Source organism: Capsicum annuum, chromosome 11 (assembly GCF_002878395.1).
Source record: "Capsicum annuum cultivar UCD-10X-F1 chromosome 11, UCD10Xv1.1, whole genome shotgun sequence".
NCBI lineage: Eukaryota > Viridiplantae > Streptophyta > Magnoliopsida > Solanales > Solanaceae > Capsicum > Capsicum annuum.
The window spans coordinates 14,702,674-14,718,368 of NC_061121.1; the positions used below are offsets into that span (position 1 = coordinate 14,702,674).

The 15,695-nt window shown below is 34.0% G+C and overlaps 1 protein-coding gene across 1 annotated transcript; it reads left to right on the forward strand.

The window, feature by feature from the left end:
- The first annotated feature begins 766 nt into the window (after positions 1-766).
- Positions 767-14,645, forward strand: LOC107846708 (trans-resveratrol di-O-methyltransferase-like). Its single transcript, XM_047400078.1, has 4 exons — positions 767-1,123; positions 13,365-13,592; positions 13,629-14,159; positions 14,258-14,645. The coding sequence occupies exons 1-4, from the start codon at positions 767-769 to the stop codon at positions 14,558-14,560; spliced, it is 1,419 nt and encodes a 472-aa protein (XP_047256034.1). The 3' UTR covers positions 14,561-14,645.
- Positions 14,646-15,695: the final 1,050 nt, after the last annotated feature.

The window sequence follows — 15,695 nt, forward strand, 5'->3', positions numbered from 1 at the left end:
GCTGAGGCGCGAATATCTCGCTTTCTTTAAGGAGATTCAAGCCCACTGCGGCATAATTTACACCGATCTAGTAGTATATCTCTTGACTTTTCCCCTCCAGGATACAACAACCCTTCAACTATGTACAACTCAAACAACTCCGGATTAGTTGAAAAGTCCAAAGCTCCACTATAAGAACACCTTCCTTCAACATGTATTTACTCTCTTTGTATAGTGAATATAGTTAAAGACTTAGAATATTTTCTTTGTCTCAACTCTTTCTTTCACTACTACATACTATAATCTTTTCCACACTTATCATATTTTCTTGTACATAATAACATGCAAGACCACCTCTATTTATAGGTGAGGAACTCATCCTTGTATTGAATCAGAAGAATGTGGTGTAGTAAAATGAGTACATGAATGGTCTATAGGTTACAAATGTTACAAGAGTTACATGCAACTAATGATCATATAAGTTACAAGAACTAATAGCCTTGAGAGTTACAAGAACTAATGGCCATATGAGTTACAAGAACAAATGGTCATCTTTACTACAATTTGTACCCACTAACTCAAAAAGATAATGTGGTGAGTGACAAGAACAATGACACCACTTTCTCCACTTTATGTTTATAATGTCATGCACTTTAATTTATTTTAATCATAAAATACACGAACAGTTAATACATGCCAAGCCATCTATATATATGTGTTTAACATCATGTACCAAAACATTCGTTTGTAATCCTCAAATAATAACAAAGGTAAATTAATTCGCAACATGGATAGAACACCCATTAGAGGAACGACTTTCCTAGGCGGTTGTGATTCCCCTAGTGTTCTAGTGAAACTTTATGAAGAACACAAAGGGAAATGCGAAGTACTTGAGGATGAGCTCACTGAGCTCATTAAGTGTTTGTTCACATGGAAAGGAGGCCTGTATATTGAAAAGCCCTTGCTTAACGAACAAGACCCCTTGACTAAATCTTTTGACATCTATCAGAAGATAGTTCGTGAATACCGCCTTGCTCGCTCCCTTAGAAGAGACACCGATGTTGCTGAACCACAACATTCAGGGGGGCCAACCAAGGCGAGACAAGCAATGCAGCTTCGCGAACTAGACCAACAAAGAGGTCCTGTTCTAGGGTGCTACTTCTTTAGGTAGCTGCATCATTTTGTATTCTTTGAAGTATTGCGAATCTAAGCTTTTTTTAATTGAAATATTAATGCAATGTGAAATATCCTTACTGATGCTAACATTGCGAAAAATAAATGATTTTTAATTACTAATGCCCACAATATATTACAAAATACATCGTTCAAATGCCTAGGCTTTGGTAATTACAATACATAAAAATAAAATAAGACAGACATACTTAAAACAATGTTAGGCTAGCTTCCCCATTTGTTGCTACTGTTATACCTAAACCTCCGGCAAATTTTTTAGTTTCAACGTTTACTATTTCAAAGTAAGAAAGATTTATAATTAAAATCAAATACTGCATCACGACATTCATTCAAAACCCAAAACATAATAGTAACACCAAAAAACATGAAAATGTTTTGATACTAATTTTTGGAAAAGTAACGATTAGCATGCAAAGAGGAGGTTTCAACTACACAGAATATGTCGGTGCTTATTAAGTTGAAGGACAAAGGAAGTTATCTTGATCCTTGAGATATCGATCAAATTTTTCCTTTTGTATCACCTCAATCCTCTCTTCCATAGCATTTACCCGAATCATCATGAACTCTAGACGTTCATGCGACCTTCTAATTTGTTCATCTAGCTCAGCCATTGCTTTGAATAGTTGTTTGGTATCACATTGAACACCATCGGAAATTTCTTCAATAGGACGTAAATACATAAAATAATTGGTAGGGTTAAATATACATGCAAAAAATGATAGGAATACAACAATGGATGGTAGTTTCAACTCATACCTTCATATCGTCAACAACTGCAACTACAATAAATTTTTTCTTCAAATTGATATGGTTAAATACATGATTCCTATGTGGTCACACAATTTAAATAAAAGGGAAAGATGTAAACTATCAATGTTGGAATTAATGTGCACGCCTAACCAATTGGTAGATTGTCTTGACAAGTCAAACATTACTTTACAAGTTACAATTAACTTTAATTTTTACTGAAAAGTAAATGTTTACATACCAGATATGATTTAAGTTACCTAACGTATGTTTAATGTTCTAACTTTTCACTCGTTAGGTACTCTTACATAAAAATTCAATCGTCCACGCAAAATATTAATTGTCTTAATAATCATTCGAACTTTCGCATTAGAATGGAGGAGAACAATTTTATTCCGCTGCTAAAAAATAAAATATAAAAATTATATTATTATATGACGATGTGAACAAGATCTACGGGTAGTTTAGAGTCCAATGCGTAGGATCCATTGAAGTTAGATGAGTGAGATTTTTTAAGGAGCGTGGAAAAATAATCTGATTTAGGATTGGAAATTGTTTAAAGTCATTTTCAAAATTTCAATCTTACACTCATCTTAAAATAACTCAAATGTTAGCATTAATTTCATTCCATTCTTCCAAATTAAAAAATAAATATTAATTAATTGACATGAAATAATCAAATCATTTGTATAAATATGGACAACCATTGAAGCAACCACTCATTATACAAGTAAAGGTAAAAGAACTGTATAACATGTCACATATTCCTACAATTTCCAACATTCAAAGCTTGCCAAAAATGTCTTCCTACCAATCGGCCTCTTCCAATGCCCTAGTTTCTTCCAATCCTCAACAAAGTTATGAGGAACTTTGCCTACTTCTTGCATTGTACTCTCAGCTTCATGACATCAAAATAGAGCTTGATGTCTTAACTCAATGCATGGAGAGTTTTGAGCGTAAGCAGGACGCCATGATCAAGATTATTGAAAAAATATTGGACAGAATTATGATGCCGCCTCCAAGATCCTCCCATCCACCTCCAACTTCCTCCGACTCACCCAGCACCGTAGAGAGAAAATGGAAATATTGTAAATAAAATAATAATGTTTTAATGTTATTTTTACTTTTTAGTCTTAATGAAATGTATGCTTATGTTTCAGCTTTATTGACTGGTTACCATAAATACACAATAAGTTATTTATCCCATCCATAGAGGAAGATCATGTAACTTCAAATATAAATATTGACAAATATAAACCAAAATGTTTCTAAAAGGTATGAATTTGCAAAATAAATGAAAATGAAAACTAAATATTTCTAAAAGGCATAAATTCAAAATGCAACACACGATTTAAAAAATGAACGAATTAATATTTTTGGTTTGCGCAAGAACGCCTATCCAATGATATTACAGAAAAAAATTAGTATACCAATAGTCGTCTACAGTGATTACTAAGAAGAAAATAAAATGAAGAGTCATTCAACTATAAATGTCTGATGAATACCCAAAAAGATATGTCCATCCCATTGAGAGCAAATGTTTGAATTATCAACAAATTAACTAGAGAAAATTGCTTAAATTTTCTAACGTATTTTATTCCAAAAGCTTTTCCGTATTAGTAATCCTTTAAAATAACTACAGAGAGTAACTACACAAAAGAATAACTATTATTAAGTGAAAAGTTTGAGCTTTTTATTTTGATTTATTGAATGTTGAATGTTGGAAATTGTTCAAAGTTGAGATATTTTCGACCTTCCAACTACATTCCTAGAAAATATAATAATTTCTTAAATGCTATGACTATTGGAACATCTACCACATTTATTACCTTAACTTTCACTTGTTTTCTAAGCCTTCTATGCCTTTCTATTTAAATCAGTGAATATGAGATCATCTACAGAATAACAAAACAAGAATTGATACTTAAAATGACCTCCCAAGAAAATAATTCTGCAACTTCCAATCGCGGAGCCCCTTTCACCACCAAACACTTTTCGGCTCCGCATAATCAACTCTTGTCGCTGTGTTCTCAAATGACCGAGGTCAGAAAATAGGTTGATGCTATGAGTAGAGGTATGGAGAGTTTTGGTCGCAAGCAGGAGCTGCTTATAAGTTACATGAAAACAGTGGTGGATAAAATGACAAAGCCATCGCAACCAACCTCCGTCCCACGAATGACATCAAAACCACCCCTATTTACGTTGTTCGACCGACAAAAATGGTAGTGAGAAGTACGATGTTTTTGATGGACGAAAAATATAAACAGAGTTGGTTTTTGAAGAGGAAGTAGCTCCAGTGAAGGATCGGTTTGGAGGACTGAAGTTTGTATGGCGAATGAAGAAAGACAACTTGTTCGTTAATAGAAGTGACCTAGGATCAATGAGATGAAGAAACATGACGTGATATCTATAAATTGGAGACATAAGAACGATACTAGTTATACTACTGTAGCGTTCAATAACATTCCATATATATCACTACAAATATTTTTACCACTCTTTCTTTGTCTAATTTTTGCCTTTCTACTACCGCCGTAGTGGTTTTCGATAATTTTAAAGTTGATTGATTTGAATTATTTAACGATCGATTTGTCTATTAGCTTGCATATTATTATTTCTGTTGATTTGGGATCTTCTAACCCCTTCAAATTTGATAAGAAATGACAAGAATCCCCTTGTCATTCTACTTGTTACAAAACAATTAAGCAAGCAAATTGAACATACTTTTGTCATTTATTACGGTGTTTTTTAAAAAAAATTTCAACAGCAACAACATATTTCTTTCCTGTATGATGCATGATGAGGCTGAAAATCTTAATCCCATATAGTAAAGTGGACTACGATTTGGGTAAATGGGATACTCCTATCAAAGATAACATAGTCGTAATATTAAACAACTTCAACACCTATACATAAATAGAGAAGTATTTATGAGTATCATACAATGTCGTAGAATCAAATACAATAAAGATTAAAGAAAGAAAAGGCATATCGTACTACAAAAACTCATGTACTGTGGGATGATTACTGGCGTTTGCATCATCGCCTCTACCTTCTCTACTACCACACACCCCACCTCCTCGATGACCACATCTCTCGCCGCCACTCCTACCTAGACTGCTTTGTCCCTTCTCGTATACATCATAGCATCTGGATCCTCATCTCCTAGAGTCTCCACAGAATACGTATTGACGCAAAGATCTATTTCTATTGATCTGGGGCCTTCCACGTGAATAAACCTCCCTTGGATTTCTTATGATTCTTGCATCAGTATCTGAGTCTAAATCAAGAATGTTAGGGATAGCCATGTCATCTTCCCAGACCATGTATGTTTAGAAATGAGCTTTCAAAATATTCTTTAGGTCCCTGCATCTAACGAGACAGTTCAATACGAGGTCGCATTTTTTATCGTACCATTTCTTGATTACATTGTATACTCGGTACTCATCCGTCATTGTTAGGTACCCTCTTAGAAAGAATTTACTCAGATGTGGGTGAACTAAGTCTCTTCTCTAGCGGCGAAGTATATATCTATCGTGAAATAGACGAACCCTTTTGAAAGTCATCGTCCTCATAATGTGGCAGCACGCAATCCCTTCACTTTTGAAGGTCTTGTAATTGCATTCAATATATTGATTAGCGGGATGGTACTCCACGATGAAGGCAAAATTATCACCGTGATAATCACTGCATATCGAATAGTCTGTCATGTTATATACCTCAACTCCCTCCAGCATATTAAAATCCACATGCCTTTTAATTTCACAATTGTAACGCCCCGAGTCTAGTACTCTAAATGCTACACGGTGCTCATAATCCTGAAGGACCACAATCTAACCCTTGAATGATATCTGTAACTGATCACTGAATAATATACTGTAAAAAAATGCAGAAAACTTGCCATAAGGTTCAAAAACTGAAATACAATTGAAAAACTGAATACTAATACAACTGTCTGAACATCTAGTCTAAAAAAGCCTCTAAACTATCTGAAATGTGGAGTTGATCGGACAATCCCCCAACTAACTTCATCTACTGAAATGCTAAATCTAATGCAATAATAAAATAAGGAACATCCTCGAATGATAAGGACTCACTTCTAAGTCTACTATTGCTGGCTGAACCTGAAATGGTAAGGGTACTCTGGATCCCATGCTTCTGAACCTATGGTATAAGACACCATAGCTAAAAGAAAAGTATACGTCAGTACATGGGAATGCACTGGCAGGCTAGATGAGGTAAGGCTGAATGCAAGGGTTTACAAACATGAACAATACTGACTAAATATCATGAGACTACTGAATAAGGATACATGCATGAGTGCATAAACTATAACTGAAATCGTAGTAACACTGAATACTAAATACTGAATTCTAATAACTGGATTTCTGATTACTAAGTCTACTGATATTGATATCTGGTTGACTGAGGTTGATATCAGTCTTATTTAATGGGTGATCTTTGAATATACTGATAATGAAGATGATTAACTAAATCTGAGATCAGTCTTATCTAGTGAGTGATCTTTAAATCTAATGGTACTTGATACTAATTGACTGTATTTGAGATCAGTCCTATCTAACAGGTGATCTCTGAATCTGTTGGTACTGATGCTGATACTGCTTGACTAAATCTGAGATCAGTCCCATCTAGTGGATGATCTCTAAATCCATTGATAATACTATTGAGTGACTGTATCTAACAATCCTGAATCTATGCTACTGAGTTGAGTTCTTTTACTAAGACTAATTCTAAAGCTAAGACTGTGGGAGGTAGTCATCTAACTGACATGCCCTTTCTATATAAGTTTGGGGTCCAACCTATAACCCCAGTTAGAAGGGTGTTAGTACCGTGCCACGGGTAAAGACAACTTCTGTTATGGAGTCAATCCTATCTAACGGGTGACCCCTCGGATCAGTCCTATACTAACGGGTGACCCCTGAGTATGTCAGTCCTATCTAGCGGGTGATATTTCATACCTACACTGGCTACATAGTTCTGGAACTTAGGGATTGCTTTTAGGGGTCTCAGTCCTATCTATTGGGGTGTCCCCCATCCCTAGGCTCGCTCGGTGTTGAATTCTACTCCTAACTGAAAGACTCTGAACTGATTCTTAGACTGTACTAGGCTGAGCTGAATCTGTTACTGATCATACTGGTTAACTGAGCTAAGCTGAGTTCACTGAGTTTCATTGACTGATGGAATACTACTAAGTTCTGAATTGATTACTGAACTGAAGCTAGAATGCTACTGATACTGAGATTACTGAGATTTTCTAAGTTCTAGGACTGTCTGAGTTCTACTGATTATGGCTTGATTGAGAGTATCTTGAAAACTGACACTGGCTCTAGACAAGCAGCTAATTTATTGAGTATAAATACCCTCAGAAATCGATTACATAAATAATACAAGATAGGACAACTTGTACATGAAATGGTAATAGGCTATCATTCACAACACAATCAATAAAACATCTCTTCAAGCACTTAGAAGTCTTAAACATGTAAACGTAAAGGGATGCATACTATTATCTCATAATTCATTCAATAAGGAATGCATATGAGTAGCAATGCATGCAACATATCATAATTCATTCACTAATGCATTTCAACAAACACTTGGCATGTATTAACTTATACACAATTGGGAATTTCTTGTCAACATGCTATAATGACTCTATTTCCTTTACATAAGCATTTTATCAAACATATTGGGAGTATAGTTTATTCAATACACCTAATTAACATGGTTACATCAATCAACATTCATCTTGAAAAGGTTTACCATGAACATCATATACTGGGATCCAAACTTGGAACTTTATAAACAAAACATGAATTAAAACTCAATAACAATATGAACTTCAATTTCAATTTACATGAATCATGAAATCTCAATCTTTGAATTTAGAAAAGGATTCTTTAACTTCTTGGGTGGAAGGAACCCAAGAATCAACATCTAACATACCTGGAAATCTAGATTCTTGAAATTCTTGAAGACTCTTGGAGGGATTCTTGAGATTGATTTGACTTGGGGGCTAGGGTTTTCTATCTTTGAGAGAGAATGATTTTATTCTGGAGGAATAGTGAAAATAAATAAGTAATTTTGGCTATTAAGGGTTTAAATCTCATATATAGGCTGATTAGGGGCTTTAGGAAATTACCAATTGGTCCTTGGAATTGAAAAATGGTATCTGAAAATCTCGATTTTTCATGTTGGCGCGATGCGATGAAATCGCGCCAACTCACTGGAAAGTGGACGACTGAAAAACTGGCTAGTGGTGCGACGCGGTGGAAATTGCGTTGCCACCTTGGTTGCGAACTGGAATAGCACCGCGACGCAGTGGAATCGTGTTGGTGCACTGGAATTTGACAATTCTGAAATTGAGCCTTGGCACGATGTACCCTAATCATGGAGGCTCACTGGATTTTGACGATTGCCATTTTGGCTGACTCCGCGATGCGCTAAAGTACCAGGTGGGACACTGCTTACTAAAATGGCTCTAACTCTTCGCTCTATTATCGGATTTGGACGAATTTGGTATCGATGGAATGCTTATTCAATTTTCCACATGATAAAAAGTCAAAATCTTGAAAATACCACAGGGAATAAAAGGTATTCATCTATGAAGTAAGATCTTTGATGTTCTAGGGATGAATCGAAGCTAGATAGAAATATGAGGTATTACAACAATGTGGAAGCCTTAAAACATGCACCCTAAAGAAATCATAAATAGTGTGGGTGTAGTGGCCATATATTTACATATCCCAATCGAATGCGATGGTAAGTCGTACAAGCTGCTTTCTTTCACTAGCTTGGCTCTCCAATTCCTTCTCATATTTTAACCTGAGGGCAACCTCATATTGCTCAAAAAATTGCTTTAGAGAGCTTTAACCGCTAATGTAGCCATCAAAGAAGGCGTACATTGACTCACACCTTTGCGTGGATATTATACCAGCCCAAAAAAAATGCTTGAGAAATATGAGAACCCATTTGGACCACTCCGAGTAGAGACTTTGGAACCAAATCTATCGACCCAGGTTGTATTCTTCAAAGAAGGCTTGCCATTTATCCTCAAATTCAGCAATTGTAATGTTGTCAAAGATGATCGCTTTGAAGCAAGCCTTGGCAAGCTTATAATTGGTCACCCCCCAAGCTTTACGGGTAGCTTGGTAAAGATGTGACAAATCACAGGTATTTGGTAGCACCTCATAAATGGCTACCTAAATACTCTCACATTAGTCTATGAGGATAGCCGTTGAAGGGATTTTTCTCATGGCCGTAAGCTAGGTTTTGAATACAAAATCATATGTTTCGATGTCCTCCCTTGTGAGAAAAGCACATCCCAGAAGTATAGACTGGTTGTGGTGATTAACACCAATGAACGAAGAAAATAACATGCGCTACTGATTCACGAGGTAGGTTGTATTGAAGCGTATGACGTCACTGAAGTCGCGGTAGGCAGCCTGCAGTATGTGTGCACCCATACAGCATTTCGAAGTATGTCAGTATTGTCGGATTCTATTGAATAAAAAAAATTTCATCCTTGGACTGCATATCCACAAAAAATTTGTACAACGTGGCAACATCACTGGAAAGTGTTCAGAGCCTCCGTTGCTGAAGAATATAGTGACGATAGTCCTTGGGAGTGCACCTCATTCTTCTGGGGCCTCCAAATTCGACCTCCAAGAGTCTTATGCTCTTTGAAGGCCTTAGACCTGCAATGTCGTGCGCTACTAGACTTCTCTTCACAGTCCTGCTCAATTCCCTATGGCAGGGTAAAAAATATGACAGTGCAGGTTCTAACTCATGATTGTACTCTAAGATAACCTTTGTCACTATGCACAAACCATCATTCATCACTTGACAGTTCACCCTAACTTTGCAATCAACCCTCTTACTTTGATTCTTACGCATAGTTTTTTAGTACTTATCACACCCAAATGTCACACACTTTAATTGACCAGCAAGTTTTTTTTGTACTTTTCTTTATAACTACAAAACCAGTCAAACGACTATGTTCTTGATAAAATGTGAAGGTGGTTTGTATACAATGAAAAGACATACCTTCAACAGGGCCTGCCGTATATTGCTCTTCAGTGTACCTATCATCATGCATTGGTCCTTCCTCTTCTTCAACACCATTCTCCCCATAATGATCTTCTTCGTCGTCCGAAATAGTTAAATCTTCATCTTGAACCAATTGATGAGACCTATTCATCTCCTCATCGGACAAGTTTTGAAGGTCTTCGTCGTCAGTGTCCAACTATCGATCTGGACCATTAGCATATCCACCATATGAATCTTCATTACCATGCAAACTATCACTATCCCCCAAGCCATAAAGGTTATTTAATGTTGCTCCTAATTAGTTATTAGAGTCATTATGATCTATTATGCCCGAATTAAATTAAAGAGGATAGAATAATTAATGACCAAGTGCAATGAAAGGGTAGGAAAATTTAATTGAGTATAGTAGAATGATTAGTGAAGACAAAATGCAAAAAAGGAAAGTTAAAAGAGTAGATCAGGAGAAGTTTGGTCTAAAAAAAATAAAAAGTGATTTTGTAATTTTGGAGGGAAGGATAGGCAGTTTTGGAGTCAAAGGAAAAAACCGTCATTTTACTCTTTTCGAGTAAATCGAGTCAATCGGTCTCGAGTACTTTAGCACTACCCTAATAAAAAAAATCAACAAATTGAAAAGTGCAGCATATTATGAGCTAATGATTATTACTGAATAATTGGCAACCAATTGTACAGACAAACTTTGAACTTTTTTGTACGTATATAAGTGATGATGAGTAAGCTTGACGTATATGTCATTTATGTGGTCATTTACTTGACCACTTGCCAAAACCAACAAATTGAAAAGTGCAGCATATTATGAGCTAAATCATTTGTGCAGACAACTTTGAACTTTTTTGTACGTACGTAAGTGATGAGTAAGCTTGACATATATTTCATTTATGTGGTCATTTACTTGGCCACTTGCCATCAATTGATAAATGACTCCATGACTAATCTTTCGAAATATACGTGTCAACTTTTATATTTTACCATCTGTGCGCTATTATGGGATGGAGTATAATGACATTGTATAAAATAATAATAATAATAATAATAATAATAATAATAATAATAATAATAATAATTTCAACTTCATTAATTCCATGTCACTTAAATATAAAATTCAGCTTGAAATTCTGAATATCATCCATAGCGATGGCCGAACCATGATCCTATTCAATTTGGTGAATTTTCTCCCAATGATGTATCATATAGGGAGGGAATGAAAAATGTCTTAGAATATGTGAAGCAATTTTTCTTTACATGTCAGATTATGATTTAAAAAGTTATGATAGAATTTTGTTGATTATATGAGCCTTGCAATTTCTTGTTATTCAAATTTAAAAAAATGATGTGAAATTAAAAAATGAGTCTGCAAGCTTAATACAAATATGAGACATGAAACTAATTACACTTGATATGATATTATGAATATAGTAGAAGTACTTAGTAGGTACAAGCAAAATCAAATTTATGTACTTGGTATGAAAGATAGTGGTTTGTTTTATGGAAAGATATCCTACTATAGCTTAAAAGCCTTTTATGAATTAGAGGAGAAAATTGGGTGTTTGTTTGGAGAAAAGAAATTATTGTTGCTAACTTTATCATAGAGACTGAGTTTATTGCTTTAGCTTGATTAATTTAAAAGTGAATTGATTTAGAAATTTGTTATACCAATCACTTTATTTTAAAAGATTACTTTCTCTAATTTTAATTAGTTGTGATAGCATTAATATAACTTAAAATGCATAACAACATTACTACATTGTTAATTTCAGATCCATAAGAAAAAACATAAATATGTTGATCATATTTGACATGTGGTGTCAATAAATAATTATGCCAAGTTTTGTGATAATCTTGCAGATGAACTAATCAAGGCCTTGACAAGATAAAAAGTTTGAAAAATCTGAGAGTACTTAATGAAATTTTGTATCTCGTATGAGTGGAATGTTGAAATTATAGGACTACCCTTCACAGATTTCACTTATGTGAATGCAAAAGAAGGCCACTTACTATGAGAATTGAGCTTATTCTCAAAAACACTTACCTAAATCGGGATAGTACAAGTCCGTGATGTGCTGACTATTAAAGTTTATGTCGATACCTTAATTGTTGTGTGTAAGCAGTGACACTTTATTTTTCTTAAGCAGACATAGTTCAAGTTTGACTATTAACTCCAAAGTAAAAGTTACTATTTTTCTAAGTGGAGGTTTAATGCAGAGCACATCTTCATTATGAATAATAGTCCCCCTTCAATTAATTAAATTAAACTCTCTTATTTGAATATTAAAATGAGTGGAGGATTATTGGGTCTGAGAGCATTTTAATATTCAATAAACTATATTAAAGTGTGATAGTTAAAAGATATAAAGTGGAGAAAGTAATGTCATCAGTTTGTGTAACTTTTGTAACCACATTTTATTGTCATGTTATGTCCTGTAACACATGTAACTAATAGGCTCTTGGTTTACCCACTTAATATTTTACTACTCCTTCATTTACTAGAAAGAAGAAATACTATATTTATATAAAAAGTGTTTTCTTGCTTGTTTTGTGACATAGATAAAGAAGAGAAAGATGATAAGTGTGAAAAAATATTATTATGTGTAATAGTGAAGAGAGATATTTTAAATCTCCAACTGTATTTACAATAGAAAAGAGAGTAATAATATGTTGTAGCAAAGTATTCTTTTAATGAAGTTTTGGATTTAAATTAATTCAAATTTGCTTAAGTTGTTCGAACATTGTTGGATTGTTATATCTAAATGAGACAATTTGATTGTTAATGTTAGGCGTATGTAGTGCCCTGTGATATTCAATTAATGTTAGGCGTATGTAATGCCTGCGATATTCAACTGATCTCATCGCTTTTCACTAGTACAATGCAAAAGATTTTAAAGTAAATGATAACATTTAATGTACTAATTTTTATTGATAATCAAATACAAATAACGTTTGAGTAGTGTTTGATAGTCCTAAATATTATTTCAATAACATGAAATCTTTTTTTAAAAATAAATAATTTTTTTATAAGCGGTGCCGAAACAACATAATTTAAATAATACAAAAATCCACAAAAGTGCACTGTATTATGAGCTAATGATTTCTGAATAAGACAACTTTGGACTTTTTTATGCGTGGGTGAGTGATGAATAAGCTTGACGTATATTTCATTTATGTAGTCATTTACTTGGCTTGGCCACTTGCCATCAATTGATAAATGACTTCATGACTAATCTTTCGAAATATACGTGTTATATTTTACCAACAGTATATAATGCGCTATTATGGGACGGAGTATATGTTGCAACTTAAAAGCATCTCAAAGATAGTCTCTCCCAATATAATGGCAATAATACTGCAAAGGAAATTAGACAAGTACTGCCTGCTCAAGCCACATATGGAACCACACTTTCAACTTCATCAATTCAATGTCTCTCAAATGTGCCATTCAACTTGGAATTCCGGATATCATCCATAACCATGGCCAACCCATGACCCTATCTGATTTAGTGAAGTCCCTCCCTATTAGCAATATCAATGGTAAAACTCGCAATTGTATTTATCGTCTTATGCGTATTCTATTCCATGCAGGTTTCTTTGTTCAAACCAATCTGATTAACAAAGAAGAAGAAAAGGCAGAGAAGAAGGAGGAGGAAAAGGAAGAGGAGGGATATTTACTTACTCCAACTTCACGTCTCTTCCTTAAAAATGAACCTTTGAGTCTAGTCCCATTTTTGCAAGTTCAACTAGATCCAATGATGATGGATCCATGGCAATGTCTAGGCAAATGGTTCAAGAATGGCGACCACTCAAGTAGTACTACTCCATTCGGGGCTGTTCATGGCAAGTCATTTTTCGAATATTCTGTGGATGAACCGAGGTTCAACCGTTTATTTAATGAATCCATGTCTTGTGATGCCGCATGGGTTACAAGTGTGATAACTGAATATTGTAAGGGAGCTTTTGAAGGATTGAAATCATTGGTAGACATAGGAGGTGGCACGGGAACCTTGGCTAAAGCAATTGTGGATACGTTTCCACAAATAAGTTGCACTGTATTTGATCTGCCACAAGTAATTGAAGGATGTGAAGGGAGCAAGAACATCACTTATGTGAGTGGAGACATGTTTAAGTTCAATCCTTCCGTCGATGTAATATTTCTAAAGGTAATTAATTAACTCGTAATTTTCTTTTTCATTATAGTAAACGTATGTACGTACTTGTATTAATCAATGGTTTATTTTTTATGAATATTGACAAATAGGGGATATTGCATGATTGGAGCGACGAAGATTGTATCAAAATATTAAAAAAATGTGAAAAAGCAATTCCAATTAAAGAGAATGGAGCAAGAGTGATCATCATTGACATGGTACTAATGGGTCAGAAAGGAGACCACAACGCATATGAGACTAAACTTTTCATGGACGTGCTCATCATGGTTCACCCTTTTGGAAAGGAAAGAAGTCAACAAGAATGGGCAAAACTCTTTTCTGATTCTGGGTTTAGTGTATGGCTGTCAAGTGGGCTGGGCCGGGTCAACCCAGAATCGGCCCGTGTTATTTAACCAGGTTAAGGGCCGGGTCCGGGTTGGGGTCTAAGTGGGCCGGGCCGATCTAGGCCCAATAGTAAAAAAATTAAAATCCCACCCTAACTCGGCCCACTTAACCCAACTCGGTCAAATTCACCAAAATCCGGTCAAACCCGGTTAAAATATCGGTCAAACCCGGTCAAAAATATTAAAAAAAAAAAAAAAAAAACTTTCTTTCAATATACATTACATATACCCACCTATATACATTATAAATACGTTAAATAATATATATACACTATATATATAGTATATACTACATTAGAATTTAAAAAATATATACACATATACACGATTAGTCAATTAGTCATATATACGCACCATTCAATGTATATATACTACTACTTATAAATATACTACAATATATATATACATTACAATATATATAGATATACTTATATACTAATTCAGAAAACATATACACATGTATGCGTTAAATATACAAGATATATACACGTGTATATGCACCATACAATGTATATATACAACTACTTATAAAATATACTACAATATATATACATTACAATATATATAGATATACTTATATTCTAATTTATAAAACATATACACATGTATACGTTAAATATACACTTCTATAGAAGATATATAACCGTGTATACACACCATTCAATGTATATATACTACTACTTATAAAATATACTACAATATATATACATTACAATATATATAGATATACTTATATACTTATTTATAAAATATATACACATGTATACATTAAATATACACTTCTATAGAAGATATATACATGTGTATACGCACCATTTAATGTATATATAATACTACTTATAAAATATACTACAATATATATATACATTACAATATATATAGATATACTTATATTCTAATTTATAAAACATATACACATGTATACGTTAAATATACACTTCTATTGAAGATATATGCACGTGTATATGCACCATTCAATGTATATATACTACTACTTATAAAATATACTACAATATATATACATTACACTATATATAGATATACTTTTATACTAATTTATAAAACATATACACATGTATACATTAAATATACACTTCTATAGAAGATATATACACGGATATACGCACCATTCAATGTATATATA

What these genes read in the sequence shown, in the direction of transcription:
- LOC107846708 (XM_047400078.1), top strand. Translation starts at nt 767, where the DNA reads ATGGATAGAACACCCATTAGAGGAACGACTTTCCTAGGCGGTTGTGAT. An exon ending in TAGACCAACAAAGAGGTCCT is followed by an intron (nt 1,124 to 13,364) that starts GTTCTAGGGTGC and finishes AAAGGAAATTAG; the next exon opens with ACAAGTACTGCCTGCTCAAG. An exon ending in TCGATGTAATATTTCTAAAG is followed by an intron (nt 14,160 to 14,257) that starts GTAATTAATTAA and finishes ATTGACAAATAG; the next exon opens with GGGATATTGCATGATTGGAG.